Here is a 12,502-nt window from a genome sequence, read left to right on the forward strand (position 1 = left end):
TACTATCATCACCTCATCGTCGAACAAGCTCTCCGATTTCGAGTCACAGACGCAAAACTTGGCTCGGGCGCGCCGGACTCTGTCAACAAGAGAAGAAAGACCCAGGGCTGGCTCAAGAGTCATACATCCGACCAAGCTACCCATCTTCTTGTGCTTCTTGTGGCCTTTTCTTCCACACCCATCCTTTTCTATCCTTTTTCCTTTTCTTACACAGCAATAGGGGTGGTTTTGCAAAAAGATCGCCAGTACATTGGGTCAAACGATACACACGAGTTATATTATATACCCCTGACCACCAATGAGAGATAATTCTAATCCTTTGCTTCTTTACTGTTCATTTGCTTTTGTCACAAACACGTAGCCGCCTCGATTTTAGGTCGACTTCTCTGTTCTTGAGGTCTTCTACAGTCACCTTTTTGTATCTGGCCTGATTTCCTCGAGCCACCGGACTCATTCAGCAGGCTTGTGCATCGAGCTGCCTCTATCCCACTCATCCTCGGGCCTGGGAGACTCGTACTCTTGGTCTGCTTGTACCGAGCTTATTCGTTTCCTCGCACCTCATCAGCCTCGCTCCACATCCCTTGTCTTTTCGTCATGATCAAGAAATTAAACCACAGGCATGGATAAAGGATCTATGAGTAGATTTAACTGCCGACAGGGGGGGGGGGAACCTGAGGGAACAAGTCTCATGGGTTGACTTTCTATCCCCCACCAAAAAAACGTCAATGACATGGAACAGCAAGAGAGAATGCCACTGTGTGATGGAACCGCGAGGTCGAGGTTAATACAGGAGCCAAATCTCCCGTTGGGTGGGTATACAAGCATTTGAGTGGATGGTAAAGCACAAAGCTCGTGAAGCTGAGAGTCCGCAAGGATGGAGAAGGCTTGGATACGCAGGACGATGACAAGGTCGCGGAGATGTGTTCGGTGCATGAAGTTTTGAAGTAGTGTCGGTTAGTAGAAACTGAAGCCTTGGGAGAGGGAGAAGCAACAAACAAAGAGCCTCGTCCTGTTAAAGAAGTAGGAGCGATCACAACGCAGCTTAGGAAAAAACTGCAGAATGCGGACCTAGAGGCAAGATGAATGTTTCAAGATATTACAATTCATATTCCGATTCAAGGGAAGAGCTACCAACTCAAGCAGTCGGTGCATCTCCCTGCTCGTCAAAATTGATCTGCCTCTTCTTCTTTCGTTTTGTCTTGACCGTAGCTGCCTCGACTTCAGCACCGGCATCTCCTTCTGGGGACTCTACGCTGTCCTCCTTGGTCTTCTTCTTTTTCTTCTTTTTCACCACTGTAGTGCCCTCGGCATCATCTGCTAATGTCTTTTCTGACTCTGCAGGCTTCTCCTCTTCCGTCCTTGGTTTTGTCTTTTTCTTTTTACGCTTGACTATTGTGCCTTCTTCGGGTATGTGGCTCGCTTCCACCCGCTCCTGGGCACGCTGCATTTCAAGACGTGCACGTTCAACTTCCTTGATTGCCTTTGCCATCTCTTCTTCTTCCTGTTGGCGGCGTTCAAAGTCTAGCTGTGTCTCACGAGAAGACGCGTTTTCTGAGAGCGAGAGGGACGAAAGGCCGCTACTGTCAACATGTAACAGGGACTTCTTGGGTCTGCTGAGGAGGGAAGCTTTGGCTGGTGCCGCTGCAGGCACAGGTGTGTCGTCACCTATCGTCTCGTCCTGAGCAATCTCAACCCGCTTGTTGCGTGACTTCTTCGGTGCCTTGGATTTGCGCAGACGATCTGCCTCGGCTGCTGTGTTATTGCTATCAAGTTGCAGATCCATGATAGGTATCGAGTCAATGTCCAGATCTTCGCCATTGCTGCTCTTAAGGATGTTATGCAGTGGTGTTGAGGTTCCAGACCCACGCTCTGGATCGATGTAGAATGGATCGTCTCTGTATCTTTCGCGCCTCTCGGCCTTCTTCTTGGCAATATCCTTGGGATCGATGTTGCGGTCCTCTGCCTGGTAAGAGCCGGTCTGCGAATCTTCCTTAGGCTCCAGATAATCAGCCGCTGAAGTAGGCTGTACTGCTGCTGCTGAAGGCTTCTCGAAATAGAACTTGGAAACATTGTCTTCGTCCGGGAATGACATGTCATCGTAGTCTGCTTGCGAGAGGAGTATTTGCAAGTTATCGTTGATGGGCGTGTCAAGATCCAGTCCTTCTGTAAGCGGCACCTTGGTCAGAGCACCAGGCGCAACAGGATTTAGCTCCTGGCCCATGAACAACGAAGGTATGGCTTGGGTGAGCAACAAGGGCGCATCTACGAATCCATCCTCGTCGCCTTCAACGGCATGTGCTTGAATTGCTTCGGAGGTGACACGCATCAATTCGAGATATTCGACGGCCCTCTCTTGAACCTCGAGATTAGGATGCTGAACGAGTGGTTCTAAGAAGTGTATGATCCTGGCCATCAATAGATCGGATTGTGACTTTCTGGATGCAGTCCACGATCGTTCTTGGTTGGACGTTAGACGGGCGAAGACTTTAGGTATGGCTTGTACGTAGATGGCAAGAATGTTCGCAGGCAGCTGGGCGCTAGTGGAGTGCAGTAACGAACTCAAAACAGCCTGCGGATCGGGAAGTAGATCAGGATACTCGCCAACCAACCAAGCCACGAATGCGAGAACAGCCTGTGCACCATTTCCAGAAGCAGGAAACATGTCTTTTCTTCGCTCAACTATGATCAACGACTGTGCTGCAGCTACCACTTCTGGCCGCACGCTCTTCACACGAACAGCAACATTCTGGAGTTCAAGACCGATGTGATATGCGACGTCCTTTACGGGTTTTGAGGAGCTGTCTAGAGACTGGGTGCCCACGGTCGGGCAGTGACCAACAAGGTCAACCAGGACGCCAATGTACCATTCAAAGTCAGTGATGTTGGCGTATGTTTCTCTCGAGCACATTTCGAGGATCTTCTCAATGACACTCTGGCGATAGTCTTCGGGTAGCGGTGGGGCTTCTGATGAGCGGGCTTCTCGCCTTCGTAATGACTCTGCCGCCTCTTCATCGTCCGAGTCTCCAGAGGGTACTACACCAGCATGCATGCCTCTATCGTTGGTCGGATCATGCACAGCCGAGGCCGGAGTAGCCTCTCGAAGTTGTCGCAGGAGACGCTCAACAATCGGCATGAGGTTAGTGGGATCAACCATTCCGGAGACCAAATCTAGCGCTCTTGTGCGAATTGAGATATCCGGATCGTCAATGCATTCGACGACGACATCAGAGTGCAAGGCGACGAGTTGAGGATGAGAGACGACAATCTTGTTGAAGGCGAGGAGAGCGACATATTTGAGATTGGGGTCACCTTCAACGACAAGCATGCCTCGGAGTTTGCTGACACACAAGCGTGCGATCTCGTCACCTTCGACTGTTCCTTCGGCGCCGTCCAGAATGCCACCTTGGATGATACCGTTGATACATTCATACAGCAGACTCATGGCTGGAGTAGTCTTGATCAAAGCGGTCAATGGGGGTAGCAGCTTCTTGATTAGTCTAGGTTCCAAGGGTACGAGAGTGGCAAAGAGCTTGATGATCTTGATAGCCATCCAATTGTTTGAGCCTTGGACCAGTAGTTCGAACAATCGAGGGGCAAGGGGCAAGAAGTCGTGGGGTCTCCTCCAGCCAAGTTCGCACACGACGTTGATGATGGCGGCCGTGACGCTCGAGTCCTCGTTCTCGTCGAGCAGACGTTCCTTGATCTTTGGCCATGCAGGACGTAGAGTCTCGGGATAGACCAAGGCCAAGCGGTATAGGGTGACAATGGTCTTCTTGCGGATGGCGGGCGAAGAGTGGGTGAGACGAGGGAGGAGATCGGTCAAGAGTGAATTGGCCATGGACGGATTGACGACATGAGGGATTGTGACAAGCGGAAGGCCGATGGTCGGAAGTTGCGGCGAGTTCAAGTCTTTCTTAAGCAGGTTCTCGGCCAGCATGAGGACCTCTGTGTCTGGACGGAAGGTCTGGACGGCGGCGAGGTAGCCGACACGCTTCTGCAGGTACTTCTGGCTGGACATGACCTCGAGGACGTTGAACGAGGCCCATGACATGTCGTGACCGAACATCTCGAGGTAGACGAGCTTGAGCAGGGCGGTGGCCTTGTTGTCCATGTCGGGGCTGCGGACCTCGCGGCGGCATTCTTTCAGGCTGTTCTGGATGTATTCCTTCTCATTGCCCTTGTGGTTCCTCATGCCCCGGATGAGGGCGTAGAGGTCTTTTTCGAACCTGCAGCGTGTAAGTGGCCATCGCTACAGCCATAGTCGCGTGTTGCTTTGGCATACATGATTGCGCTGCGGGCCTACGGGGCGCTGTGCAGGGTGAGGTGGGTTATGTAGAGAGCGTAGTGTCGTATATCGATATCAACATTATATCTGCAGCATAGCGAGCGGGTGCTGAGGGCTTCGCACGAGGAGGACGGCCGAATTGTGTTTGCTGCTTTCGACCAACACGCTCCGCTCGAGCAGTCTGGAGAGTCGAAGCCGAAAGCAGCAGGCCAGCAGCGTCATCCGTCATCGTGCCTACTCCACTCTGCTGCTGCACAAATGCCGAAGCTTGCATTAACCCTTGACCCACCTTATGCATCTCCCAATGTCGCAAGCTGCCCTCCCTTGACCAACGCACAGCCATCAACTCTCTGCCATCCCTCACAAACAACAACATGTCGGTCGAGACATTGCGCACTCTCGAGCAGGTGCGCCAGCGCCTCAATACCCTCGCCAACAGCATAGGCAAGCTGCTGCATGACCTAGACTCAAACGACCCTCTCCCCTCGTGGTATGCGACAATTCACACCTCGCTCCCATCCAACTGCTCACTAATGCGCCAGCCCTTGAAAACAGGCCTTCGTTACAGAACTCGGCCACCTTGCTGTCCCACAACCTTGCCTCACTGCATCACACCCTCGTCAATGCTCAGCCACTCCTCGCCGGCGCTCACGTCTACCCTCTACCGTCATATCCAGGCCGTACCCAGGAAGACTTGCTCACTCAACTGCTGCGCAAAAAGTTACAGCCCCAGGTCGAAGACTGGATCGCCAATGGAGTGCGACATGCCGCAAACACCAATCAAGACCCAGCTCAGACCAACGGCACTTCATCGAATGGCCTTGAGCCCGGTCCACCGCCGCAACAGACCATGACCACAGCCCAGTTGGCCGACCTCTGGAATTGGGCCGGTCCAGAAGGCAATAGAGTCGCTCGCGACATGGGTTCCGACGCCTTTGACGACGTCTTTACCCTAGAAGAACACGAACTCGGCATTGAGAATGTTGTTACTGGTTTGCGTCGCAAGCTGTGGGATAGCGATGATGAGGATGAAGACGAAGAAGGAGACGGTGAAGGCAAAAACACAGACGGCAAACAGAACGACATGGACATCGACATGGTGGACACGGTGCCCGACCATGTCAGAAGACTACAACGACACAATGTCGACCCGTCAAAGCCGCCAATGACCATCGAACACATACTGAGATTCGCTCTGACGGCCAGAGAACCCCCGAACGTCGTGCAATGACCGTTCTACCCTGCCACACCACACGCTGTTCCGCCAAGATCAAACTAGCCATCCGCTATTTGGAAGCAACAGCTCGTCAGAAGGCATGGAAAGAAAATAAATCAAGGAACATGACGTCCTTGATAGATGTGGACAAAGAGTCTGAGATGTGCAACTAAATCAAGCTTCGTTTCAGAATGGGCAGAATGATGTTGAAATAAGTGGCCTCGTTTCCTGCCGGTTACCGCGCCATGCTCGCCAGGGGGACACCCCTCACCACCCTTCCTTTGTGTGTTGCAACCCAAGAATAAAAGCTACCACCGCCCAAAAAGACGACTTAGCTCTATTTCAAATCCCACCCAAGAACCCGTTACACACACGAGTTTGACTCACATTTGTGGTTTTCATGTCCCTTTCCGCCCTCCCCCCACTTGCCCTTGTTCCTATCTCTTCCTTTCGTGTAGCCCGTATCCTCCCGTCTTCACACACCTCATGTGCAACCATCCCTCCTTCCTCGATTTGACAAATAAAGAGCTGCCCCCCAAATTCGTGATGATGAGCTTGTGCTGGGGGTGAAAGAGCCTGCCGTCCAATCAAAAAGTTGCAGCAAGCGGCAAAGTAAAAGCTCGAATAATCAAACGCGTGATCAAAAGGTGTTTAAACAGTTGCTGAGCGTGACTTTTCAAGTCGCCCTATGCTGTGTTGTAGGTCGCAGATCTTGTGAAAGCTCTCCAATTTGGTCTGGGGGCTTTTTGAATCTTTGAGTGACTCTGTTGATGATCCGTTGTTTCGGCGATACAATGGGTCCCGAAGTCGGTCGTTGGTGATATATGTCCAGTAGATAGACTCGAAAGAGCTTAAGATGGTGGTTTGTGTGCAATCTCGGCGTATTGTCTGTGTTGAGTGTTTCTGTGCTCATCGCCATTTACGAGCATTGAGGGCATCGCGAGATGATGGCTCAGGGGGACCGTACTTGACGCCAGGACCGTAGTTGTGTATTGCTGGCTTTGAGCTAGAGACAGGAGGCTTGCCGCCAGAGACATTTGAAGAGGGCGTCTTGCTGCCCGAAGACTTTGACGATGATGTGTTGGAAGGCATAGTGATTGATGTTTGAGAGGAAGCTTCGATCGAGTGTGTTGATGAAGGTGAGTCTGGTATTGTTCTGGTACTTGGTAGCCAGCTGAAAGATGATGAATTGGAGAAGGAGAAGTTCAATCTCTTACGGCAAAGACATGGCCCTTTTTATATTCAATCAGAGGCAGAAACGAGAGGTACAACTGGAAGGGTCCGTGGTTATCTCGCCAAGGTGTATCTGCCCTTCTCTGCGACGAGGTGTGCCACGATGATGAAATGGAAAGAGTTGACGCAAGCAAACCACGGCCGCGGCCGATGCGTCCGCACAATGGTGAGGGACGGGGGGGGGGGGGGGGAGGCAGGGGGCGGGTACGACCCTGGGGCGATCCTACTGGCGACGGTGCGCGGTTCACCGCTGGCTAGAATTGGGCATGGGGGGGGGGGGGGGGGGGGGGGGGCATGAATGACCAAGTGACCATGCTCGGCCACCGACCTACCGGAACACAGCCCCCACAGATCGAAGAGTCATACCTTCGAGGCAGCGAACCAAGGATAGCGTGGCTAGGAATCTGATGGCATGGTGATGGAGGCAGCAATCGAGGACTAGAGCATTAGAAAGACCTCGAGTCCTCGACCGCGTTACACGCTCCAGGAGGGTACCTGCAGTATCCAGGCACGAATTGGCTGTCAAGATGTGATGATGCAAGGAACGAAATGGTCATGTAGAGCCATGTTTAGGCTGCCACCAACCTTTCCTCAGGCTAGCGGCTGCCTGGGGTACTTCCTTCAGTGTACATGACTTCCAGGGTACATCGGCCATATGCGATGGCAGCATCACCGCCAGCGCCATGATGATGTAGTTCAGATAGAGGCAGTGCCACGAGCTGAAAGCGGCGCAGTAGAGTTGAAAGTGCCCAAGATGGAGTTCGAAGTGATGTTGGTGGGCCGTGCGTGCACGCGGCCAACACGAAACCCGATCTGCCTTGTTTCAGCAACCTTTCTGACAGAGGATCTGATCAGAATAGACACGGGTGTGGTTCCTCTCCACTCGGAATCTGGGAACGCGTTACATCCAAGAGCCATGCGTACCTGTGTGTAGAACTGTCTCGCACCTCATGCCCTTTGTCGCAAACACACCGCCAGCACTTGTGTCGTGCCCTGTGGGCGCGAGCCGACTCGACACGTGCGAGCAGAGGCCGATATCGCCTCATGGAGTGGTACATGGTGATGGGCTCTAGTCCTCTAGGAATGAATCAAGACACTTCCGATTTGCGAAGCGCAGACGATCAGAGATAGAAGATTAGGCATTCTTTCAATCAACATTCGTCTCTGATGTTATTGGCGTGTGACACACCTCCAGAGAGGCACTCCTGCCGGCCCCGGATCTTCTAGAGACTTCAGCAGATTTGCTTTACCTTGATAATATCACCATCCTCCAAGCAACTTCGCGCTTTTCGCTTGTCACTTTGGCGCATGATACCGCAAAGGTGTACGAGACATATCAAATAGAATGCCTCAATGACCGGGGCCGGGGAGTCCCTGAGCTCGGCTAGCTATGGTTGTACAAGCAATATATAGTGAGGGTCTCGCGACTAGATCTTGAGTGCTGCCATGACCTCTCCTGGGTCTTGGTGGAGCTCGTCCCTGAGAATCTTGATCTGCTTCTTGAGCTGTTGCCACAAAGGAAGCTTGTCTAGGTCAATACCATGGTGTACTTCTTCCTTATCATTGATCGCAAGAGCCAGCAGAGACGCTACAAAGGCTTCCTGCATGTATGCGAAGGAGAAGCCATCTGTGATGGAAGATACTGCCTCGCAGAGCTTGTCCGGAAAATCGATGTCCTTGTTGTCCTTCAATTTGGCTTGCCAGAAGTGTGCATACTTGACACGCTGCTCGTGGTTTGGGTTGGGGAAGAGGTATTTGCGATCGAAGCGAGAGGGTCGTTTAGAGATACCAGGGTCAAGGCGATCGATGTGGCTAAAGAAGAAACAGTCAGCAGAGTTTCAAGGTCGAGTCACTTTCTTCAGCGGATATTTTCTCTAGTCTCCACTCATTACCAGCAACTCGCTGTCATCATCTGCAACTTACTTCGTCGATCCGACCATGAAGATACCATCGTTCGACCGTAGACCATCGACCTCGTTCAAAAAGTAACTGCGAGTCTGCTCGGTAATGATAGTGTCGAGATCCTCAAAGATGAGATAACATGGAGCATAACGGCGGGCTTCAGCGAATATCCTGGCGAGCGAGGCCTCAGGTCCACCATAACTGCAAAATTGTCAGCTCCGGTACACCACTTGAGATCATTTAACATACCTTGCGAGTGTTTTGACGTAGAGAGTAGGGACCGGGTCCTTGCGCTTGTAGAGCGAATGCATCAAAGCTTTGATACTAATGGTCTTGCCATTACCAGGGGGGCCTGAACAAAAGGTGCGGTTAGTATATACTCACAGAACATGAGTATACGTAGCAGTATTACCATAGTAGATGACGCCTCTCTTCCAAGGTACCTTCAGCTTCTGGTAAGTCTCCCTGCTGTTGAAGAAGTTTTCCACGTCTTTGATCAAATCGTGTTTCATATCTTCGTCGAGGATAACATTGCTCCACTCTGCCGACTGGATACTTTCCCACAACTCACGACTCTTCTGCCAGTATCCTTGGTCGAAGACGAGCACCGTGCCTTCTATTGAATTGGTGAATCGGCCTGCTTCTAGTAAAAGCTTTTCGGTTGCTTGTACCGAGGACGACAGGATATATTGATTTCGGACTTGCGGGTAGGCCTCTTGACCATCGCGGCCATCAGCGATGTAGACGACGTACTCCTTGCCATCCCAGTCTATCATAAACTTGCCAAACTTGATCTCGTCTACGAGACGGCCATTATCGCCATCTAGGCGTCTGGTTGGTGGGGCGAAGTTCTTGATGTATAGTCGATCGTTTTCCTTATCGATTGGAGCCAGTGCAGCATTTCCAGAAGCAGCGAACTGAATGAGATTGGCCTCAAACGCGGGTATCACAGTCAAGTGCAGCTGAGGGTACTCGCGACGAATGGCTTCGATCAGAACAGCATTAGTATCCACCCGGACGCCAGACGCGTGTTCGAAATACGCATTGGACGTCTCGTTCGCGAAATTGGGATTGGAAATGAAGCTCTCGCCAGTCATGTTGGCACAAGTGTCTGACGCCAAATAATTGGAGACTGAGTGACAAGACGAAGTTGATCCTGCAGGTGTCGTTCGGATTGTTGACAGGGGAGGAAAGACGATAAGAGGTTGGTGCCTGGTTAGGCAGACGCGGGGTACTTGAGGAAGGAGCTATCGAAGGATGCAGCTCACCTTCCTCCTTGCGTCGATTGTGTGGAGATCTTCAGGTCTTGGATCATATTTATCTATTTTTGGATACTTCCTCGGCCGCCGTTCAGTCCCCTATTACCTTACAGCAGTGATGTGGTTTGGGACAACTCCAACATCATTCCACTGTTAAGCTCAAGCTCAACTTAATTGACTGCCCACCTACCTCAAGTGTTACAGTCTGCACTCTCTCCTCTAGCAACGCACCTCAACAACGACCCCTAAACAGATAAGCAATAACTGAGGTTAGAGAGCCAATCAATGGCTGTGTGAGAATCGTCTGGTTTCGAGTAGATGTCGAGCCTTTGATATGCACGTTTCAAAGCAGGGTGGCCCTGTGTACAGCACATATCTAGTGACGTCATCATCGAGCTCTCCATCAAGCTGTATCGCTGCATTCTCTGTAAGAGAATACCTACCATGCGCCATAAGCTTAGACGTATGATTGCTAGGTGCGAGATCACTTTGTGAGTGATGTACCTATGCTTCGAAGAATGGATGCCAATTGCGTGCTCCCAAGTCAAAATGGCGTCGGCTTCAACATGTCAATGACACCGATTTGCGGGGTGTTCCAGTTCCACGCCTTTCTACGATGCTGCGTAATTGAAGTCCATTACACATGACTTTACGCCTCAATTGAAGAATTGTATCTATATCTCATCTCACTAGAAAACCCGTGTAAGCACCCATATACAACAACATTGTCAACTACGAATCTTCACGGGAAGGCCGAACCAATCATGTCTACCGTCTTGTCGCTCAAAGGAAAGACCGCCATCGTCACTGGAGGCGCTGGAGGTCTAGGTCTTGCCATCACAGACCTCTTCTTGGAAGCAGGAGCAAATGTGGTTGCAATCGATATCAATACGGATCTGGTCCAGAAGTTCGAAGCCTCTCACGACAAGTTGAAAGCCATCGCCATCGAAGCGAACGTGACTCTCGAGGACGACCTAGAGGATATATTCAAGACAACAATTAAGAGATTCGGACAAATTGACATCATTGTCAACAACGCAGGACTTACTGATCGCCTTGGTACGTATGCGCGCATAGTTGACATGGCATGCATTTCTGGTCGTTGCCGTGTTCTTTGAGTTGCAGATAGCTGCAGGCTCTTCGACTGCGTTCGATTCATATATTCTAGAACGTATTTCGCTGACTTCTTCGTCCTGCTCAGATCCTGTAGGCTCACTCGAAAAGGACCTTTGGGACCGCATCATCGCAGTCAATCTCACTGCGCCTATGATGGTCACCAAGCTTGGTGTCAACCACATGTTGGAGAAGAAGGTCAAGGGCTCAATTATTAACATCGGTTCCGTGGCAGCTCTTCGCGGTTTTGCAGCTGGTATGTACTTCTCCTACGAAAGGTCCAGCTAAAGATCGTTACTGACCGAGTTTACTGCAGGCGCTGCTTACACATCATCTAAACATGGTCTTGTAGGCCTGACGAAGAACACGGCAGCATTCTACACAGACAAGGGCATCCGATGCAACGCCGTGCTGCCATCGGGCATGGAGACCAACATCTCAAGTACGATCAAGAGCATCAACACTGAGGGCTACTCTACTATGATGAAGGGACCTGTGACAATGGTCAACCCCCACGAAGTTGCTCAAACTGTTTTGTTCCTGGCGTCAGACGCCTCAAAGACCGTGAGCGGTTCTTGCATCGCTACGGATCTTGGCTATTCGGCTTCTTAGATGGCGCGTTCAAGTAGACAAGACAAGAATAATGATCAACGACCAAGTTCGTGTTTACGCCAAAATCTGACCGACTAGTCGTTTCTCACAGGTGTGCAGGAAGACAAAAGCCAAACCATGTTCGTTCGAAGGCCCAATATTGTCCTGCGAGAACTTGAAAGAGCAGGGTAACAAGATTCGGGACAACGCGATTGGATGTATTGGAGTGCATAGAAAAGCCAGTCCAAAACTCGACATGATCCCAAGGAAGGTAAGCCACCGGAAAGATTCATGATGGTGATACACTGGATGCGTATGGCACGAGGCCCGACACACGGAGCGACGAGAGCATGACGGAGTGCGCTCATGAGCGCAGAAGAGCAAGGAAAAGCCTAGCCCGGAATGAGATGCTTCCCTTTGCGAGAGGCTTCAGGTATACTATACACGGCTGCATAGGCTGTCCATGGATCGGGCTAAAGGCATGCTAATCTCGTTGAACTGTTCTCTTCGTCCGTAAACGCGATGGTTTGATTGGTGATCCTTTACCGAATACTCATAGTGAGGATTTACCTTACGAGCTCGCTAGGTAGACAGTGAATCACGAGGGGAGGTGAGTCGTGCAGAAAGAATCCATGCTCGCTTAGGACATATGCATGGGGTGTTTCAGAATGTAGACATGAATTTCGTAGGATTCAGATCCACGTAAGCGTGGGAAGAAGAACAGAACATGATTGCTTACTGTTCACTGTCCTCTACCTGTAAGGAACTGGCTTCCAGAAGCGCACTTGAAATGTCCTGGGGTTTGCGTTGCCTGATGTCCTGGCGCCACAAAGTGCTTTACGGGTAACGGCGACTGCCTGTCGTCCACGGCATCTCGGATAACGCAGACGGGCGAGAACTCGT

General features: G+C 51.2%; 5 protein-coding genes across 5 annotated transcripts; 2 read left to right on the forward strand and 3 right to left on the reverse strand.

The window, feature by feature from the left end:
• Positions 1-1,135: 1,135 nt before the first annotated feature.
• On the reverse strand, positions 1,136-4,313 carry AUEXF2481DRAFT_86846 (uncharacterized protein; the record flags this gene model as incomplete). Its single annotated transcript, XM_013491013.1, has 2 exons — positions 4,283-4,313; positions 1,136-4,226 (listed from the first exon to the last, which is right to left on the reverse strand). Coding segments are annotated over exons 1-2 (3,093 nt in total). The 5' UTR covers positions 4,285-4,313.
• Positions 4,314-4,659: 346 nt separating this feature from the next.
• Positions 4,660-5,516, forward strand: AUEXF2481DRAFT_77849 (uncharacterized protein; the record flags this gene model as incomplete). Its single annotated transcript, XM_013490999.1, has 2 exons — positions 4,660-4,775; positions 4,841-5,516. 2 exons carry the CDS (start codon positions 4,660-4,662, stop codon positions 5,514-5,516), a joined length of 792 nt encoding a protein of 263 aa, XP_013346453.1.
• Positions 5,517-6,410: 894 nt separating this feature from the next.
• Positions 6,411-6,879, reverse strand: AUEXF2481DRAFT_77850 (uncharacterized protein; the record flags this gene model as incomplete). Its single annotated transcript, XM_013491000.1, has 2 exons — positions 6,411-6,657; positions 6,719-6,879. Coding segments are annotated over 2 exons (311 nt in total), but the record flags the coding sequence as incomplete, so codon positions are not given.
• Positions 6,880-8,161: 1,282 nt separating this feature from the next.
• On the reverse strand, positions 8,162-9,733 carry AUEXF2481DRAFT_27301 (uncharacterized protein; the record flags this gene model as incomplete). Its single annotated transcript, XM_013490819.1, has 4 exons — positions 8,162-8,546; positions 8,658-8,837; positions 8,886-8,988; positions 9,049-9,733. 4 exons carry the CDS (start codon positions 9,731-9,733, stop codon positions 8,162-8,164), a joined length of 1,353 nt encoding a protein of 450 aa, XP_013346273.1.
• A 926-nt stretch (positions 9,734-10,659) lies between these two features.
• On the forward strand, positions 10,660-11,620 carry AUEXF2481DRAFT_27302 (uncharacterized protein; the record flags this gene model as incomplete). The annotated part of the gene is made up of 3 exons (XM_013490820.1): positions 10,660-10,954; positions 11,097-11,264; positions 11,325-11,620. 3 exons carry the CDS (start codon positions 10,660-10,662, stop codon positions 11,618-11,620), a joined length of 759 nt encoding a protein of 252 aa, XP_013346274.1.
• Positions 11,621-12,502: the final 882 nt, after the last annotated feature.

This window comes from Aureobasidium subglaciale (assembly GCF_000721755.1).
Source record: "Aureobasidium subglaciale EXF-2481 unplaced genomic scaffold scaffold_4, whole genome shotgun sequence".
Lineage (NCBI taxonomy): Eukaryota > Fungi > Ascomycota > Dothideomycetes > Dothideales > Saccotheciaceae > Aureobasidium > Aureobasidium subglaciale.